This window comes from Ochotona curzoniae, unplaced genomic scaffold (assembly GCF_017591425.1).
Source record: "Ochotona curzoniae isolate NIBS_2020 unplaced genomic scaffold, NIBS_Ocur_1.0 scaffold_3208, whole genome shotgun sequence".
In the NCBI taxonomy this organism is placed as follows: Eukaryota; Metazoa; Chordata; class Mammalia; order Lagomorpha; family Ochotonidae; genus Ochotona; species Ochotona curzoniae.
The window spans coordinates 9,180,470-9,198,007 of NW_024467106.1; the positions used below are offsets into that span (position 1 = coordinate 9,180,470).

Below are 17,538 nucleotides of genomic sequence, written 5' to 3' on the forward strand. Positions count from 1 at the left end.
GCTACTAGGCTACTGGTCTGGGCTCTAAAACAACTTTTTAAAATAATTTGTATTTATGTACTTGAAAGGCAGAAAGACAGAGATGTTCCGGTTGCTGGTTAACTCCCCAAGTGTATGCACAGCCAGGCCTGGCTAGGCCTAAGGGCAGAGCCTAATTTGGGTCTCTTCCAGGGCCCCGAGTACTTGAGTTGTTACCTGTCACCTCCCAAGACGCACATTAGTAGGAAGCTGCAGTAGGCCAGGCTGGGCTCGAGCTGATGCCCTGTGGTGACGTGCTAGTGCTTCAAGCTGTGGTTCAACTTGTATGCCAGATTTGGGCTCCGTCACTGGTTTTTGTTATTCCAGAGTGGGACTAGAAAGGAACTGAAGAAACTTACATGAATGAATGCTGATATAACCCTATTTCAGTCAGATTACTTGTATTTTATACACTGTAATTATGGCAGTTACAGGAGAAGCTTGTTTCTAAAACTGCCTATTTTTTTCAAAGGATCATTAATTTACTGGAAAGACAGTTTCACTCCCCAAATGGTATCAGTGCCTTGGGCTGGAATAAGCCCAAATAGCCACAGTGACTAGGTCTAGGCCAGGCCAGAGCCAGGATCCTGAAACCACCTGGATCTCCAGGTTTTCCACTGGGTGGAAAGTAGCCCAAGTACTAGGCATTGTACCTCTGCTTTCCCAGGTGCCTTACCAGGGAGCAGGATCAGAAGCTGGGTAGAGACAAACTCTTTGAATTCCAATTCTGGCTCAATCTTGCCTTGCTGTTTGGTTATACGCTAGTTACTTTGCGGGTCATATATTTATAAAAATAAAATTACAGAAATACCAACTTCATGTGTTGCTTGTATGAACTATAGGTGCTAATACTACAACATCTTGTAAGCAATATCTATCAGAAAGTAAACTCTGAATAAACACATGCTGCATTAACAGTATTGTTGCCACTGTTGTTATAGTTACATATCAACAAGATTTAATTTGGCAAAGGGTTTTGTTTCCTGCAAAAGAAATCCTTAATACCTTCAGATGGTCTGAAATGCTGACATCTCATGCTCTGGTACTTGGGATTTAAAATCTGAATTGAAGCATGTTCTGCTGCTGTTGTCCACTAACTTGTCTTACATACTCCTCCCATGAGGAAAAAGCATTATTCTGCTGCTGATTTTGTGTGTAGATGTGCAGTAATATTCTCAAATTCTGCAGTTCTGTGTGTGACCCAGGAATTTGTTTACTAAAGGAAACTGAGTGGCATTTGAGACTGTTAGAAGCTGCAGTCTAGAGTAAGAACTCTAGAAGATGTGACCTAGGTGTCACATGTCTGGATGCCATTGTGGGCTCTGATTTTGGTATTGCCGGAAGTACATGAGAGATATCTGCCTAGGAGGGATTCAGGATGATACAGTTGTTGAGAAAGCATTTATAAACATGAAGCAGTGCTGGAGTTGGATTAAAGAGGAGGAAACAGCATGACATGGATTAAATGTGTTAGCAATTCTCCGAAATGTTGGTAGCAGCCTTTTAGAAGTGAAGGTTCATGTGAAGGACTAGTATACAGTAAGATGACATGTATAAACGAGAGAAGCCTTGGGGTATCTATATCAGAGAATGAGCTTTTGAAGAGTCTTAGCAAAGAAATGTGAACTTTTTTTTGTGAAGGTTTATTTATTTTTATTGCTCTTTTTTTAGAAGTTATTTATGTATTTACAATAGAGTGCTCATCTGTTAATTTACTTCCTAAATACCCACAGCACTGGGCAGGTGCCAGGGCCAAGAGCCAGGAATACAGTACAGGTCTCCCCCATGGGAAGCAGGAACCCAGTCACATGACCATCAAACCAGCACCTCCCCAGGTCAGCACTGACGCAAAGCTGGGATTAAGATTTATAGATAGGAATCAAACTCCCGCAGTCTCCTGTGGGACGTGAGCATTGGACCCAGTAGGCTTAAGTGCCTACTAGCTAATCTAACTCTTACTAGAAAACAGCTTTTCTGCAAGATGTGCTTTTGTCTCCAAAATTCTTGTGGCAGCCTATTGTTTCTGTTGGAAACATGTAGTAGGAACAATCTTTGAAGAATGATTAAACTAGGCTTCATCAGTCACATTGGCACCTGCCATTTGTTATTTCTTTTATCCCTCCCCAAATGACATGTTACTATGGTCTGAGGTATTTGCATTGCACAGTGGCAGTAAAAGTCATTGCCTTATTTGTCATTATGCAGGTAAACATTTTCTATCAGTGATTTCACCGGTTCGTCATCGTGTTTTTTTGCTATTGTCTTAAGAGTTTTTCATACCCATGACTACTGTGTGTTGAGAAAGACAGTACTCGAAGGCATTGATTTAACCTTTGCTCTTCTGTTAAATTTTCTCTCCAGTAAAATTGGTTCTCCACCCAAGACTCCTGTAAGTCATGTGGCTGCTACCTCAGCTGGGCCCTCTAATGTTGGAACAGAACTGAGTTCCGTGCCCCCCAAATCCAGTGCATTTCTAACGAGAGTACCAGTGTATCCTCAGCATTCTGAAAACATTCAGTATTTTCAAGATCCAAGAACTCAGATTCCCTTTGAAGTCCCACAGTACCCACAGACAGGTGAGTCATTTCAGGCATTTCCGAGGATGGGTCTGAATCTATACGTTGTTTTCCTTAAAACGAGTGAACCACTTACATTGTGTCTAGCATATCTACATGCAAATAGTTTACGCCTTGGACTGTAAGACGCTACAGGTCGCTGTCCAAGTCTGTGAGTCTGGAGGTCAGTGATTGTTGTTACTAGTGGGTCTGTGAGTCAGAAACAGCGTGTGGACGAGCTGCTGAGTGCTCTGTCCATGCCCTAAAATGGTTTGCAAAATGTGTTGGCCATTTACTTAAGTACAGTTTGGAGAAGGAAATGAAAACCTTGAATATGTTTGGAAGGGTTCTTGAATCTCTTGCTTCACACCAAAAATCAGTGATGTAACTGCTGACCATCCAGAACCTGTGGCAACAGGTACTCTGGAGGGAAGTCTGTTAATAAGGAACTGTTTAACAGAGCATTGAACATCAATGATTTTCTTATAGTGATATCTTGAAAATATTAGCTTCTTTATAAGCCAGGGTAAGTTAAAGTTCAAAGCTTGTATTTTCCCACATTGAAAGCTGCTTTAGACTTAAATGTTGGATTTTACTAAGATTACATTAAATATTCCTCTTTCCAATTTTCAAGGATACTACCCACCACCTCCAACGGTACCAGCTGGTGTGGCTCCCTGTGTTCCTCGCTTTGTGAGGTCCAATAATGTTCCAGAATCCTCCCTCCCACCTGCTTCCATGCCATATGCTGATCATTACAGTACATTTTCCCCTCGAGATCGAATGAATTCTTCTCCTTACCAACCTCCTCCTCCGCAGCCGTATGGACCAGTTCCTCCAGTACCTTCTGGAATGTATGCTCCTGTATATGACAGCAGGCGCATCTGGCGCCCACCTATGTACCAACGAGATGACATTATCAGAAGCAATTCTTTACCTCCGATGGATGTGATGCACTCATCTGTCTATCAGACATCTTTGCGAGAAAGATATAACTCATTGGATAGCTATTACTCAGTGGCTTGTCAGCCACCAAGTGAGCCGAGGACAACTGTGCCTTTACCAAGGGTGAGTGGTGACGCAAGTGCCTCTGTGTTTGAAGTCAAACCGCCCAGCAGTCCGTGTCCTGACTTCTCCACGGATTGACTTATCTGAGGGTACTTAACTTCCCTATGCATAGGCTTTGACAGCTATTTAATGGAAATGATGGTAGTACCTACCTCAAGACTTTTGTGAGAATTAACTCAGAAAAATAAAGCTCTTAGAATTGGTCTGATCATGCTCAATAAATGCTATATTTGAATAGGGAACTGATGAGAAGGGGAAAAGAAAAATACAAACACAAAGGACCCTTTTTCTGTATCTCCTATATACACGTGACTTTCCTAAACCTTTAAAGTTCAGTGTTCTGGTTTTACTCTTAACATCAATTGAATAAACATCCACTTTTTTGTTCAGGTGTGTTGAGAATAGAGCAGGGTGACTTCCCAGCTGTATTTTATTTTTTTCCCAGCAATTTCATAAACTGTTTACATTAATTTCATAGAGCACAGTTAAATTTAATCACCACTCCCTAGGTGCTTAAGATTGTTTCTCTTATCCCCCTTAGGAACCTTGTGGTCATTTGAAGACTAGTTGCGAAGAGCAGATCAGAAGAAAGCCAGATCAGTGGGCACAGTACCACACTCAGAAAGCTCCTGTCTCTTCAACTCTTCCTGTGGCAACACAGTCTCCAACACCACCTTCTCCTCTATTCAGTGTAGACTTTCGCACGGATGTAAGAAAGGTTTTCATCTCTCGGTGTTGCAGGGCTAGGTCAAACAGCCATTCGTTGAGATGAGGGGAACTGTTCTGGATGTCTGCCGTACTTTGGTGTGCAGTTGAGTTTAGTTCAACAAGTATTGAGTGTATGAGCCAACAACACTCATGGGTTAGGTGTTGTTGAAACTCGGAAGACTGAAAGGCATAGTCCTTTGTGAAGAATTCAAAACTTTTACAGTGTTATAGCTATTTTTAACATTTTTATTAATAAAATTTAGAACTAAATATCATTTATTGAGCACATATTAATGCAAGACAGTATATTAAGCATTTACATAATGCTATTTTATTTAATTCTCACAAAAAAACTTAAGAGGCAGGTATTATCCATATTATATACAATAGGAATCCTACCTAGGGAAGTTAATTAATTTGCTCAAAATCTTTCGACCTGTTAAGAACCTGGGACTTGAATCCTAATCCTAGCTTGAGGCATTTCTTCCCTATGTCACAAGACGTACAAAAATACCTACTGTATTATTATTTTTAAAGATTTACTTATTTTTATTGGAAAGGCAGAATAAAGAGAGGAGGGAGACAGAGAGAAAGATATTCCATCTATTGGTTCACTCCCCAAGCCGCTACAAGGGCCGGGGCTGAACCAATCCAAAGCCAGGAGCCTCCTAGTCTCCCACACGGGTGCAGGTTGCCAAGGTTTTGGGCCATTCTCAACTGCTTTCCCAGGCCACAAGCAGAGAGCTGGATGGGAAGTGGGGCTGCCAGGATTAGAACCGGTGCCCATATGGGATCCTGACACGAGCAAGGTAAGGACTTAGGCACTAGGCCACCACCCCGGGCCCCTACTCTATTATTTTTATTTACATCACTGGTAATTATTTTTGGCGTTACAGAACAGATTTTTTTTGTACCAGGATGATTTCTGTTTAAGCTATTAATTTTATTGCTGTTATGTTTAGAGAAAATTTTTAATTAAAAAAAAATTCTGATTTATTCTCCACCACAGAGGCTATAGTATTTAAAAAAAAAAAAAAACTGGTGAACGTTTTCTATTTAAAAAGGAAAGTAATAGGGAGAAAGGATGGGAGAAAGATAGAGTGGGAGCAGGGGAAAGGCAGAGAGAGGGCAATATCTTCCATCTACTGATATCTTTCCCAGCTGGCCACATGTCCTAGTAAGTCCAAAAGAAAGAGCCTGGAACTGCGCTCCGGGCCCAAGTATTTGCACTAACATTCGCAGCTTGGATGTGTCGCAAGCAGTGACTTAACCCATGCTACAACCCTGAACCTCACTTTTTAGAATTCTTTTCATTATAAAAGATTTCAAAGATACACATATGTAGAACAAAATAATACAACAGACTTCATGTACATATCAGCCAGCTTCCGTAACTGTCAGTTCAGCTAGTCTTGTCTCCTTTGTACCCCCTCTTCAGACAAGATGATTTCTGTGTAATTCCAGGATTCTTATTGTTTTGTCCATACATATTTTAATAACTCATTGAATTTTAAACTAGATCTACATTTCATCTCATTAATTCTAGAGTTCTTCAAAGCAGGTAAACAGCAGCAGAGTGATGAAGGTGGCAGTGGCTTGGCAGGAACTGATTCTCATGAATTACATATGCTATGCTTTCAGAAACGAATGTTTCCCCAAAAAATAATAATAAGTGTTTCCCTGAGAATCAGATCTGCTCTCATCTGGCAATATGATTTGGAACAAATTGTTCAACACTTGAGCTTTGTGTGTCCCTACCTGTATAGTCAGCCCAACGTTTGTATTATGATCTGCTACGCAGCATCTCTTCACAGTCAGCTTACTCTCCTTTCTAGCTTCAGAGTGTTCTTTGCCTTACTTTTGTTCTTTCTGTAACACTCCTGGGTTATTAGTTAGGTTTACTTATTTACACACGTTGCTCTTTTCTCAAGAAAATCAGCACAGGGTCCATGATACTGGTGTCTGTATATCTCTGTATTGGCTTTCTCTGCTTTGTTCACTTTGTCTAAGCTTCCAATACCATGTTAGCAGTAAGCTGTAAATAGTAGAAATCAGAAGTTCCTTATGAAACAAAAAACAAAAAAAAATTATTTTCATTATATAATTACTCTTTATTACTTCTCACAATTTTTTATATATAAATTATTGAAATCTACCAAATTCTATGATAGTTTATATTAGTTATAAGCTTATAAATTTTCCTTTAGTACTAACTGGCTTTTTTTTTTTTTAATTAGTTCTCTGAGAGTGTGAGTGGTACAAAATTTGAAGACGATCATCTTTCCCATTATTCTCCCTGGTCTTGTGGCACCATAGGCTCCTGTATAAATGCTATTGATTCAGAACCCAAAGATGTCATTGCTAATTCAAATGCTGTGTTAATGGTATGATTTTTGCTGGGGTGAGGGAGCTTGCTGGCGGGGGGCAGATGGGCACTGGCTGTAATGCATGGTTTTGGTTTTGGTTTTTTCCCTATCTGCCTATTTTTTTCCTTTTAAAGTGGGCCATATTTGTCTGGTTGGTTGTTTTTAAGCTTTATTTATCTTAAAGACAGAGTGACAGAAAAAGAGAGAGAGATCTTCATTAGTTGGATCACTCCCCAAATTTCGGTGACAGCCTGTTGGGGCAGGCCAAAACTAGAAACTAGGAATTCCATCCAGATTCTCCCATGTGTGTGGCCGGACCCCAAGCTCTTGGGCCATCGTCTACTGCCTCTGCACAGTGTGTCAGCAGGAAGCTGGGTTGTCAGCAGAGCAGCCAGGACTTGAACTGGCATTCCTGTGTGGGTACAGGCATCCCCAGCAGGGCTTAACCCCAAGGTGCCTGCCCCTGCCAGTTTTAGAATGAAAGCTGTCATTTTTGTATTGTTAGTAAATCTCATCTTTATGTTAGATAAGTCTGAAGCAAATTGAAGTTAATATTGTAATTATTTGGTGGTTTAAAATAGTTGCTTCATTATCATTGAAATTTTGAGCAGGTTTATCAGGGAAGTCTTATTGCATGTCTTGGGTAACATGTTCAAGGCTACTTCAGAACGTTCATGAAAGTGGAGTTCAGCTACTTTGTATTAAAATAAGCTTATCTTTTATTTCCATTTTCTATAATGTTTTAAAAGTTTGTAAGTATTTTGTTTGAGAAGCAGAGAGAGTATGCACCCACTGGCTCACACCTCAAATGTTCACAAACTGGTTGAAGCTGGGAACCCCATCTAGGTCTTCCATGTGGTTAGCAGGGACCCAATTACTTGATTGGTCTTTTCTGAATTTGCTTTAAGTCAGAGTCAGGATATGGGTCTCGAACCCAGGTACTCCAGTGTGGGATAGAGCATTTTAATCACTAGATTCACTGTGTGAACTTTTTTTGTAAGTACCCTCACTCATATTGCCACCTAAAGAAATTACTAAGAATCCTTTTATTGTGTTTTTGTTTTCCAGGACCTGGACAGTGGGGATGTTAAGAGGAGAGTACATTTATTTGAAACTCAGAGAAGGACAAAAGAAGAAGACCCAATAATTCCTTTTAGTGATGGACCCATTATTTCAAAATGGGGTGCAATTTCCAGATCCTCCCGTACAGGTTACCATACCACAGATCCTGTCCAGGCTACTGCTTCCCAAGGAAGTGCAACTAAGCCCATCAGTGTATCAGGTATCTCATACTTATCCTGAAATGTTAAGAGGGAATGAGCGAGAGGGCCTGCTCTCATCTGCTCTTTTAACCTTCTGCATGCCCACAGTGGTTAGGGCTGGGTTGGCCAAGCTGGGTCAAGCATTATACATAGGTGGTAGGGACTCACTCACCGGAGCCATCACCTGCTGCCTCCCAGTGTCTACAGTAGCAGAAAGTTGGAGTCAGGAGATCGAGCTGGGTGTTGAAACTGGTACTCTAACATGAGATGTGGACTTCTTAACTACTAGGTTAAACACCTGCCCAAGGCACTGCCTTTTAATCCGCAGCCTGTTAGAAATAATTCGCTGTTTAGCAATCATAGTCAGTGCAGTGAGATGATTAACTAGGATTGCATGACTAGTATAAAATACAAAAGTATGCAGTCATATAAGTGTACTGATGTTGTACTTTTCTGATTACTTTTTCTCTGCATTTCTGCAGATTATGTCCCTTACGTCAATGCTGTTGATTCAAGGTGGAGTTCGTGCAGCAGTGAGACCACGTCGTCAGTGCACCATGTTGAACGGTAAGACTGCTGTTGCTAGGGCTCCCTAGTCCCAGGCTTGTATGTATGTATCCTCCAAATGCACAGCCAACCTGAATTGTTCTTGAAATGTGCTTTGTAATGCGAGTTTTATACCAAATTTGTGGGGTGGGGGGAGTTGTTTTACATTTGGAGTGATGACAGAAACTTGCAGATAGTCTGTTACCTGCTGTAGTTTCTCCATTCATTCCACTTATTTCGATAAACATATTTTTCTTTAAAGGGACAGATTCATTGTTGCTGATTTATCTAGTCACAGAAAGCATTCCAGCACTGGAGACCTCCTGAGCCTGGAACTTCAGCAGGTAGGCTCTGTGTGACACAAGTTCGAACTTTTTAAAATAGAATCACGGTTCAAAAGGACAGTTGGAAGCTGGCTTTATTTTCTTCTCTTTTCCTACAGGCCAAGAGTAATTCATTACTTCTTCAGAGGGAGGCTAATGCTCTGGCCATGCAACAGAAGTGGAACTCCCTGGATGAAGGCCGTCACCTTACATTAAACCTTCTAAGCAAGGAAATTGAACTGAGAAATGGAGAGGTATAGGAATTGAAACTCTTAGCAGTGGTTTTTCTAATTACTACTTGTAGAATTCTTTATTTAGTAGAGGGTTAAGCTTGTGATTATAAGATAAATTGAAAATGTCATTGTAAAAATGAGAAGTAAAATAAGAATGGAAGAAGGGTGGTCACAAGATAGGGTAGGATGAGAAGTTTTATTAAGCTATATATGAAATACATAAGATTTGTTCCCCTTATACAAATTTAACAAATTTTTAACCTCTAGCTTCTTACATAATGCGTTTGTTTTCTGCTGCTATATCTTGGTTTGTATCGTTACCAGCTCCATCTTACCATGCCTTTTTCTGATAAATGATTGACATCTTTTAAAATGGTAAAAATAATGTTATATGGGGATGGCCTTGTGGTGCAGTGGGTTAAACCTGCAACTTGCCATACCAGCTTCCTATTTGAGAGGACCAGTTTGAGTCTCAGCCACTTTTCTTCAAACCCATCTTTCTGTTAATGTGCTTTGAAAGCCAGTGGGTGATGGCCCAAGTACTTGGGCCTCAACCATCCATGTGAAAGGTTCAGGTGGGTTTTTTAAGTTCATGGATAATGCACTTTATGCTTTTTAAAAAACAAATTAAAATATTTATTTATTTATAGTTAAAGAAAGAGAGATACTCATCTGCTGGTTCACTCCTCAAATGGCTACAGTGGCTGGGGCTTGGCAAAGCTGCAGCCAAGAGACTAGAATTCCATCTGGGTCTCCTGTGTGAGTGGCAGAGACCCAAGAATTCTCTGTTGCTTTTCCCAGGCCATTTGCAGGGTGCTGGGTTGAAAGAAGAGCAACTGGGACCCAAACTGCCGCTCATAGGAAATGTTGGCTTTGCAGGTAGCAGGTTAATGTGCTGTATTATAGAACTGGTTCCCTCCTAAATAATTATTTAGTTAAATTATTGGTATTCCAGTTTTAACTTCAAAGGAAATTACAGGTTTGGTTTGTATCATATCAATCTTTTTCTTACAGAGTGATTATACCGAGGACACAACAGATACTAAACCCGACAGGGATATTGAACTAGAGCTTTCAGCACTTGACACTGATGAACCAGATGGACAGAGTGAACAAATTGAAGTAAGTACTACAGTTAGATAATCAGGAGGTATAAGGCTTAATTCCATTGGAAATTAAAAGTAAATAGTTCCATACTGAATAATTAATATTTTATTTTCTTAGGAGATCTTGGACATGCAACTTGGTATTAGTTCTCAGAATGATCAGTTGTTGAATGGAACAGCAGTGGAAAACGGACATCCAGCACAACAGCACCAGAAGGAGTCCCTGAAGCAGAAGAGACAGAGTTTAGGTGAAGACCCTGTGATTCTGTGAGTGTTAGATGCAAAACTCAGACCAGCAAGCAGAGGTCAGGGGTGTCTCAAGAAAAATGGATGCTGTGTGGGTTGATTGGTTCTTGTTTTGTTTTGTTATTTTCATTATTTTTTTAAATAGGCACTTTCTCTTTTGAGCACACACTTAAGCACTTTAAAAAAAATTTATTTTTATAAGATTTATTTATTTTTTATCGGAAAGTCAGATATACAGAGAGACAGACAGACAGAAAGATCTTCCATCCACTGGTTCATTCACCAAGTGGCCTTAGTGACCACAGCTCAGTTGATCTGGAGCCAGGAGCTTCTTCCGAGTCTCCCGCATGGGCGCAGGGTCCCAAGGCTTTGGGCCGTCCTCGACTGCTTTCCCAGGCCACAAGCAGGGAGCTGGGTGGGAAGCAGAGCAGCCAGGAAACCAACCAGTACCCATATGGGATCTCAGTGCATGCAAGGCAAGGACTTTAGCCACTAGGGTACTGTGCTAGGCACCCCCGCTTTTGTTTTCGTTTTTTTTTTTTCTTAATTTATCTATTATTTTTATTGGAAAGGAAGATTTACAGATGAAAAGATCCATCTGCTGGTTCACTCTCCACGTGGCCACAGTAGCTGGAACTGAGCAGGTCTGCTACGTGGTTGCTATATCCCAAGGCACTAACTATCCTCAGCTGCTTCCCAGCCCACAGGCAGGGAGCTGGATGGGAGCAGCTGGGACATGAACGTCTGTTTTGGATCTTGGTGCATGCAAGGCTAGGATTTAGCCTCTTAGCCATCACTCCAGGCCCTAAATGTTGTATTAAGTTCTTATTAGCTCTTTTGTTATGAGGGGAAGACATTTATGTAATGATAACAGTCAGGGCAATGATTTTAGTAAAGAGATAATTTGAACTAAAATAGTGACTCAATTTGGTAGGCAGAAACTTGCTCTTCCTGGGATTAGGGTTTGTACTTGGGCTTCACATGCACTTTTTTAGTGTGACAGCCAAACCTTGAGACTACAGAACGGAGAATTCAAACCCAGATTGTGTCTCTTTTTTAAACATCATATTAAGGTTTCTCTTAGTTATTTCATTGACATTTGTAGAAATGACGAACTTATTCTTGAACTTGATAGTTTGTAAGGCCATAGATGAAGTGTAGTTTAATTTTTAAAATTTTTTTACTTTTGAAAAATGGGACTTGTTACTTTAAACATTAAAGTCTTCACTTAAAGCTAATTTGTTTTCCATGTCATTTATTTTCTGTCAGGGAGGAGCAAAAAACAATTCTGCCAGTAACGTCTTGCTTTAGCCAGCCACTCCCAGTGTCCGTCAGCAGTGCAGGCTGCCTGCCCAGCACCACATCCGTCAGTGTGGGTAATCTCATTCTGAAAACTCATGTGATGTCTGAAGATACAGCCGACTTTTTAAAACCTGTTGCAAATGGGAAGATGGTTAACAGCTGAGAGGAAGTTCATCTTTTAAATCTGTGACCACATCATGGAAGCATTTACACTAGCTTTTTATATATATAATATATATTATATAATGTATATTTTTTTTAAAAAAAAGATATTACTGGGGGCATCCATTTCCTGTGGACTCTTTGATACTTCGAGCCCTCTTGCATTAGCATTATGGAAAAAAAAAAAAAGAAAATTTACTTTGCTAGGGTAACACGTTCACTTTCCAGAAATGATTGGAATTTGGACAACATTTAACTTAAGCTTCAAGCAGCTTTTTATGAGTTTGTAGCAATCCGGTGCAGTAACTGAGCCATTTCCTATTTTAAATGGCTTCTATAGAAAATTAACAACTCAGTTATTAAACTAGCAGGATCCTACAATGATACATCTAGTGAAAGTAGACTTAATTAACTTATTTATTTCTATTTTATGTTTCACTGAGAAATTTCCATCTCATTCCAGCTGCTTTATTTATCTTTTTCATGGGACTTTGCATGGATTTTTTTTTTCATTTTTTATTTGAAGAGTGGAGTTAGGCATTCTTACCATAGAATTTTACAGGGTTATATACTAGCTTTCTTTACTGCATTGTATGTAGGAGTGTGGTGCAGTGCTTTTATCTGTAGCATTGGAATTTTTTTTTAATTTTCCATTTTTCAAGAATAGTTTCTGCTTTGTTGATATTTATACGCAGGCTACTTGTTGAAGTAATTAATTAAAAATATAACCAAGTGCCTAAGTCTTTCAGCTGATGTACTAGATATTAAATTCTCCTAAGTTATGCAGAATCGTTTTTACAATTTTGATAAATTATGCACTAATGTAATGGCAGATTTTTAAAATGCAGATTTAAGCCTGTACATTATTGAATCTGATGACTTGGCAAAAGAATCCGGTGCTTTGAGCTCTCTTGAGAAAACCCTGTCTGTAGCGTTTGCACTGACTAATGAGATGGGATTGCTGGGTTTTTAAGTTAAACTAATTAATTTGGGTGTTCATTGCATTATCTTGGTTAAATATTTTTTAGTGCTACTTCATGTTGGGGTTTAATTTTTCCTTTTTTTTTTTTTTTTTTTTTGCTATTAGGTTGATAAGACTATGAACCATGTAATAGTAGAACATTGGCTAGCATTTATTCATACTAAACATGAATAATTTCTGCCTTGCTAAAATGTGACTGAAGTAGTTTTGACTTGACAGCGGAAAGTATGCAGGATATTTAGCGAGCCATTCCTCAGATTTGTGGGAGATATTTTATTGAAATCTAAATTTCAGTCAGCATTTGAAACAAAACGCTGGGCATTCCTTCCTGGTGATCTTCCCTATAGTTTGTCTTTTGTTTTTCCTCCATTTCTTTCAGATTAGTTTGACTTTTATTATTATTTTTAATTAACTTCTGTGAAGTTGTTTACTCTGAGAATTGTACTGGAATATTTTAAGCCAAGCTGATCTTTCACCAGGTGTACTGTATGTAAGGGCTTTTCCTGCTAGCAAGATGCTTAAACAGGATCATGTTATTGGTCGTCTGAGCTATTTAGTTGTTTTACAAAACCACAGCATTGTATCAGATAAGATTTTGATAAACAGTTTTGTGCACATTTCCAGGGGTGGGAGGGTTGACATTTCCCTGAAATTTCTTGATCTGAATGAGTAAATACTGGTGTTTGATACCTGTCTTAATGAACATGCTCATAAGGTGACTGATACGTTGTAAATATACCTGAGAAACAAAAGGGTAGTTTTGATATTCTGGTGTCAGTATGGAAGATCTTACACGTCTATTTAATACACATACGGAGATGTCTGTCTGCAGTGTAACAGCACAGTAGCCTTGACTTAGTTCTCCTTGGTTAGTACTGTACCGTTTTGCCATGGCCAGTGCTCCTCAACCCTACAAAAATATTTTATTTATTTCACTCTGTAACCTGAGATAAATAAGAACAAGAGTTTTAAACCATGTTACATTAACTTATTTCTGACATTATAAATTAGATAGGATATTACAGGAACATGATTGTTATATAATTTATATCTGAACCTTTCTATAAATATGTGCTTATTACATTTGAAATGCTTCCAATGTACTTTATTTGCTGTTTGTAATTCCCAAAAGGATATGCAAACCAGTCTGTCTATTTCATGGATATTTAATAGTGAGATCTTCCATGTTGAAGGTAATGTATTTTTTTTTAAGATTTTAAAATTGCTATTTTGTTACAAAATAGAGACCTATTAACAGTTTGAGAGCTCCTTATGTGCCCTCAGGGAAAGAACCCTCTGTGCGACAGAACTACACCAAACATCTTCAGCACGGGCTGAGGGTGGATATATACTACATAAATTGATCTTGTGTATTTAACCTTACTTTTTAATTTTAAAATTGAAATTTTGAAACTTGGTTGTGCTCTGCTGGAGGGGGTTGGGATAAACGGCTTAGGTGTTTGCCTACTTGTCCAGTGAAATTACATTTGCATCAGTGTACGTATAATACCTGCCAGCCTTATTAGTATGTCTCAAAACATTAATATTAAAATAGTGCTTGTCTTGCAGCAGGTGATCCCATAAAATAACTCCTTGTTCTTACAACCTTACTCTCTTCCTCACTGACAACACAGGAATTGATTCTGTGCCGCATCTCCAGATAGACACCTTCTCTGTCACGGCGGGAATGTGTAGTGAAATCGTTGGTTTCCAGCCGCTTTATCAGAGTGGTGGCCGCTGAGGTTATAGAGGAAAATGGTCTAGGTCACACTGAGGGCATGCTTTTTTTAAATGGAGAACGTTTTCTCTCCTCTGGCACCTTTCCTCAACACGTTGTGATGCACACGTTTGGAATCAAAGGCTGCAAAGCCACAAGGGAGAAATCAGTGATGCTGCTAATCCAGTGTGCTGCCTGCGGCCTCAGCAGGGGGAAGGCTGGAGTCTGGAAAGCAGGGAAGTGGTCATTTTTTTCCTTCTTTTGTTTTTGCTTTCCAAATTCCATTTCCCCTTCTTATGTCCATGTGCCTCATTCATGTACTGTGGATGAAGTATCAGTAGTCCCCTTTCTGGGCTCAGTTCATGGTTTCTGGCAGTGTTGCGTCTGTTTGTTCCAGTTGCTGTCTGCACAAATCATACTCCTTAGCCTTTGCTGCCGGGGCTTAGTTTTAGTGCCATGGGATAAACCAGTGACTCATGAACGTTGTGCAGTCTACTTTTCATGAGAAGGTAGTTCATTAGGCCTGTAGAGCTGTTCTTTCTCTCTCTCTCTCTCACTCACTCACTCTTTGTCCTTCTCTCTCTCCCTATCTCTTACTAGCTATTCAGTGTAGTAAGAGAATAAAGGAACTCTCCCATACTAGAGCTGAGATTTTCCATCGTGTGGCCCCACTCACTCACTCTCAGATGTCCTGCTGATACTAAGTATGTGAAGTCCACTGCAATTTTATATGCTGCCTTGAAAAATTCCAGATGCAAAACAATTTGTAGGAATTTAAGATCAGATCATTTAACATTTAGTTAGCTTTTGCATTTTAAATGATAAAGCCTGTATCATCTCGTTAAAAGGGGTGGAATTTGTAAAAATCAGATTTCAGCATCTGAGTTCACCTTTGAATTCTGAGTATTCCTTCACTATCAGAGTCACTCTGCTGACTGCCACCAACAATGGTAACCAGCTACTAAAAGGATAAGGCGTATTGCGACTTTGATTTCATTTCCTAGAAGAACTTTCCTTGTGCTTTAGTGAATGAAGAGTGTTGATGGGATCACTTCCTGTAATTCCTTCTCCGTAAGGACCCCTCTGCAAGCAGAACACAAGCGAACATGCTCAAAGAGTATCCCGTTTTCTGGATAAATTGATTCCTTACACTAGCGGTTTCTTTGTATCTCTTTGCTGGCAAGGGGATACAAGGAGTCAATGCCACAGATGAAAACACCCCACATTCAAGTGGAGGCTTATTTTTACTCCAAGAGCATTTAATCCCCCAAAGTCCAAAATTGGCAGTCGTTTTTTTTTTTTTCTTTTTTTGAAAATAAATGAAAAAAAAAAATCCCCGGACCAGTGAAACAGACACTGGCTGCACTTAATACTGCCAAAAGCCAAGGTCATTTGCACATATTCCATCCACCTGTCAGGAATTAGGCCTCACTTTATAACCCAAGGCATGGGAGTGCATGCATCCTCTTAGCTGGGCAAACAATTATACTGTAGTTGTGATACAACACATGTGGCTTTTATTTGTACTGCACATATCCACTGTACAGCCACTTGGGAGTATCGTGGTTAGCTTGCAGCAACTGCTGTCTGCATCTATACTGTTTATTGCATATTCTTTTCCCTGGAAGTGAAAGAAAAATGTTTTTCTTGTTGCATTGACTACATTTTATAAATTTGCTTAGCTGGAAAGTTTGGGAAAAGAGGCCTGTTTGTCAATTGTACAACCGATTGTGAAGCTCTGGTGTGAATATTTTTACGTCTGTATTAGACATTTTCTTTGCAAATCTATTGTTCGATTGAAATGTAAATGAAATTAAAGATGGTGTACACCCATCATGTAAAAAGCAGGCACCATCTCTAAGATGGATTTAATGCTCATTTTTAAGGCATATACTCAGCTTCTATTTAAAACTATAATTTAAAATAATTCTGTACAATGAAATGGGGAATATATATGGGAATAAATTCTATTCCATTTATTTCAATTTGAATTTCCAAATTGTAATGTTTCCCTTTGTGCTATAGGAGTAGGATTAAAATGGGGGAAGGCTGGGACTCATAAGGCCTATATATGGGGGGAGGGCAGAGACGGAACAATGAGGGTTGTGATGATAGTGAATAGCAAAGAGTGATTCTGTGTGTTGTTGCTGTAGCACTGAAGTGAAGAGATGTTAGCTTTGGCTGTTCACAAAATAGAGCATCATGATTTTCAGTGTTTGAGAGAAAATTGATGGAAAAAGTTTGCAGTACTTGACATGTATTTGCATGCACAAAATAAAATTATTTGTCCACCTTGAAAGTTGTTTGTTTAGTATTAATATTATGGCTTATTTTTTGGTTTTAACAAAACTTCCAGGATAACCGTTAACTTGGAGATGTGATCATCTCATCCATATGTCATTGAGTGGGATTTGAAGAGAATCAAGAAGTTGAAATAGACCTCAATTTCAGTCACTTTATTCAATATAGATTATTTTCTATGTGGGAGAGGAGGAAGCAGATCAAACAGATTATACAAATGTAGTGGAGAGAATAGGACAGAGATGTCACTGGCACAAGCAGCATATCATAGAAGAAATATGAAGACAGGCCTGTGGGCTCAAAATGTGAGCAGAGAATGACCTGAGTGAGTCTAAAGACCATTTCCACTTGACCTTGAACAGCTTTAATTGTCCATAGCTGATGTTATGGAAGCCTCATTGATTAAGGTTAAAGATCAGTAGGACATGAGCTCATTTTATTAGAAGCTTATGATATGGAAAATGCGAAAGACATGATTTGAATATTTCACTTTCGGATGTGTGGACATTCCAAAAGAGAAGTTCCGGGGAGGCAGTGATGTTAAGCCTGAGAAAGTGTTTCTACAGAATGACTTCTGGCTGGGCTAGGTGGTCTTAAAACATTCACTGATCCAAGACAAGGGAAGGGAGAACCATGAACAACC

General features: G+C 39.4%; 1 protein-coding gene across 4 annotated transcripts in view; it reads left to right on the plus strand.

Moving 5' to 3' along the window:
* The window catches only part of RC3H2 (ring finger and CCCH-type domains 2), a 55,183-nt gene extending 38,290 nt beyond the window's left edge, over positions 1-16,893 (plus strand). For 2 of the 4 annotated variants that reach the window (XM_040963522.1, XM_040963525.1), the window contains exons 11-21: positions 2,380-2,594; positions 3,208-3,641; positions 4,183-4,350; positions 6,587-6,733; positions 7,784-7,997; positions 8,460-8,544; positions 8,786-8,867; positions 8,966-9,100; positions 10,094-10,201; positions 10,304-10,452; positions 11,701-16,893. In XM_040963522.1, the coding sequence (XP_040819456.1) occupies positions 2,380-2,594; positions 3,208-3,641; positions 4,183-4,350; positions 6,587-6,733; positions 7,784-7,997; positions 8,460-8,544; positions 8,786-8,867; positions 8,966-9,100; positions 10,094-10,201; positions 10,304-10,452; positions 11,701-11,896 (1,933 nt within the window). In that variant the 3' untranslated portion in view covers positions 11,897-16,893. Of the gene's footprint in view, positions 1-2,379; positions 2,595-3,207; positions 3,642-4,182; positions 4,351-6,586; positions 6,734-7,783; positions 7,998-8,459; positions 8,545-8,785; positions 8,868-8,965; positions 9,101-9,648; positions 9,655-10,093; positions 10,202-10,303; positions 10,453-11,700 lie in introns of all 4 variants that reach the window. The other 2 variants (XM_040963523.1, XM_040963524.1) reach the window with 2 other exon arrangements.
* The last annotated feature ends 645 nt before the right edge of the window (positions 16,894-17,538 follow it).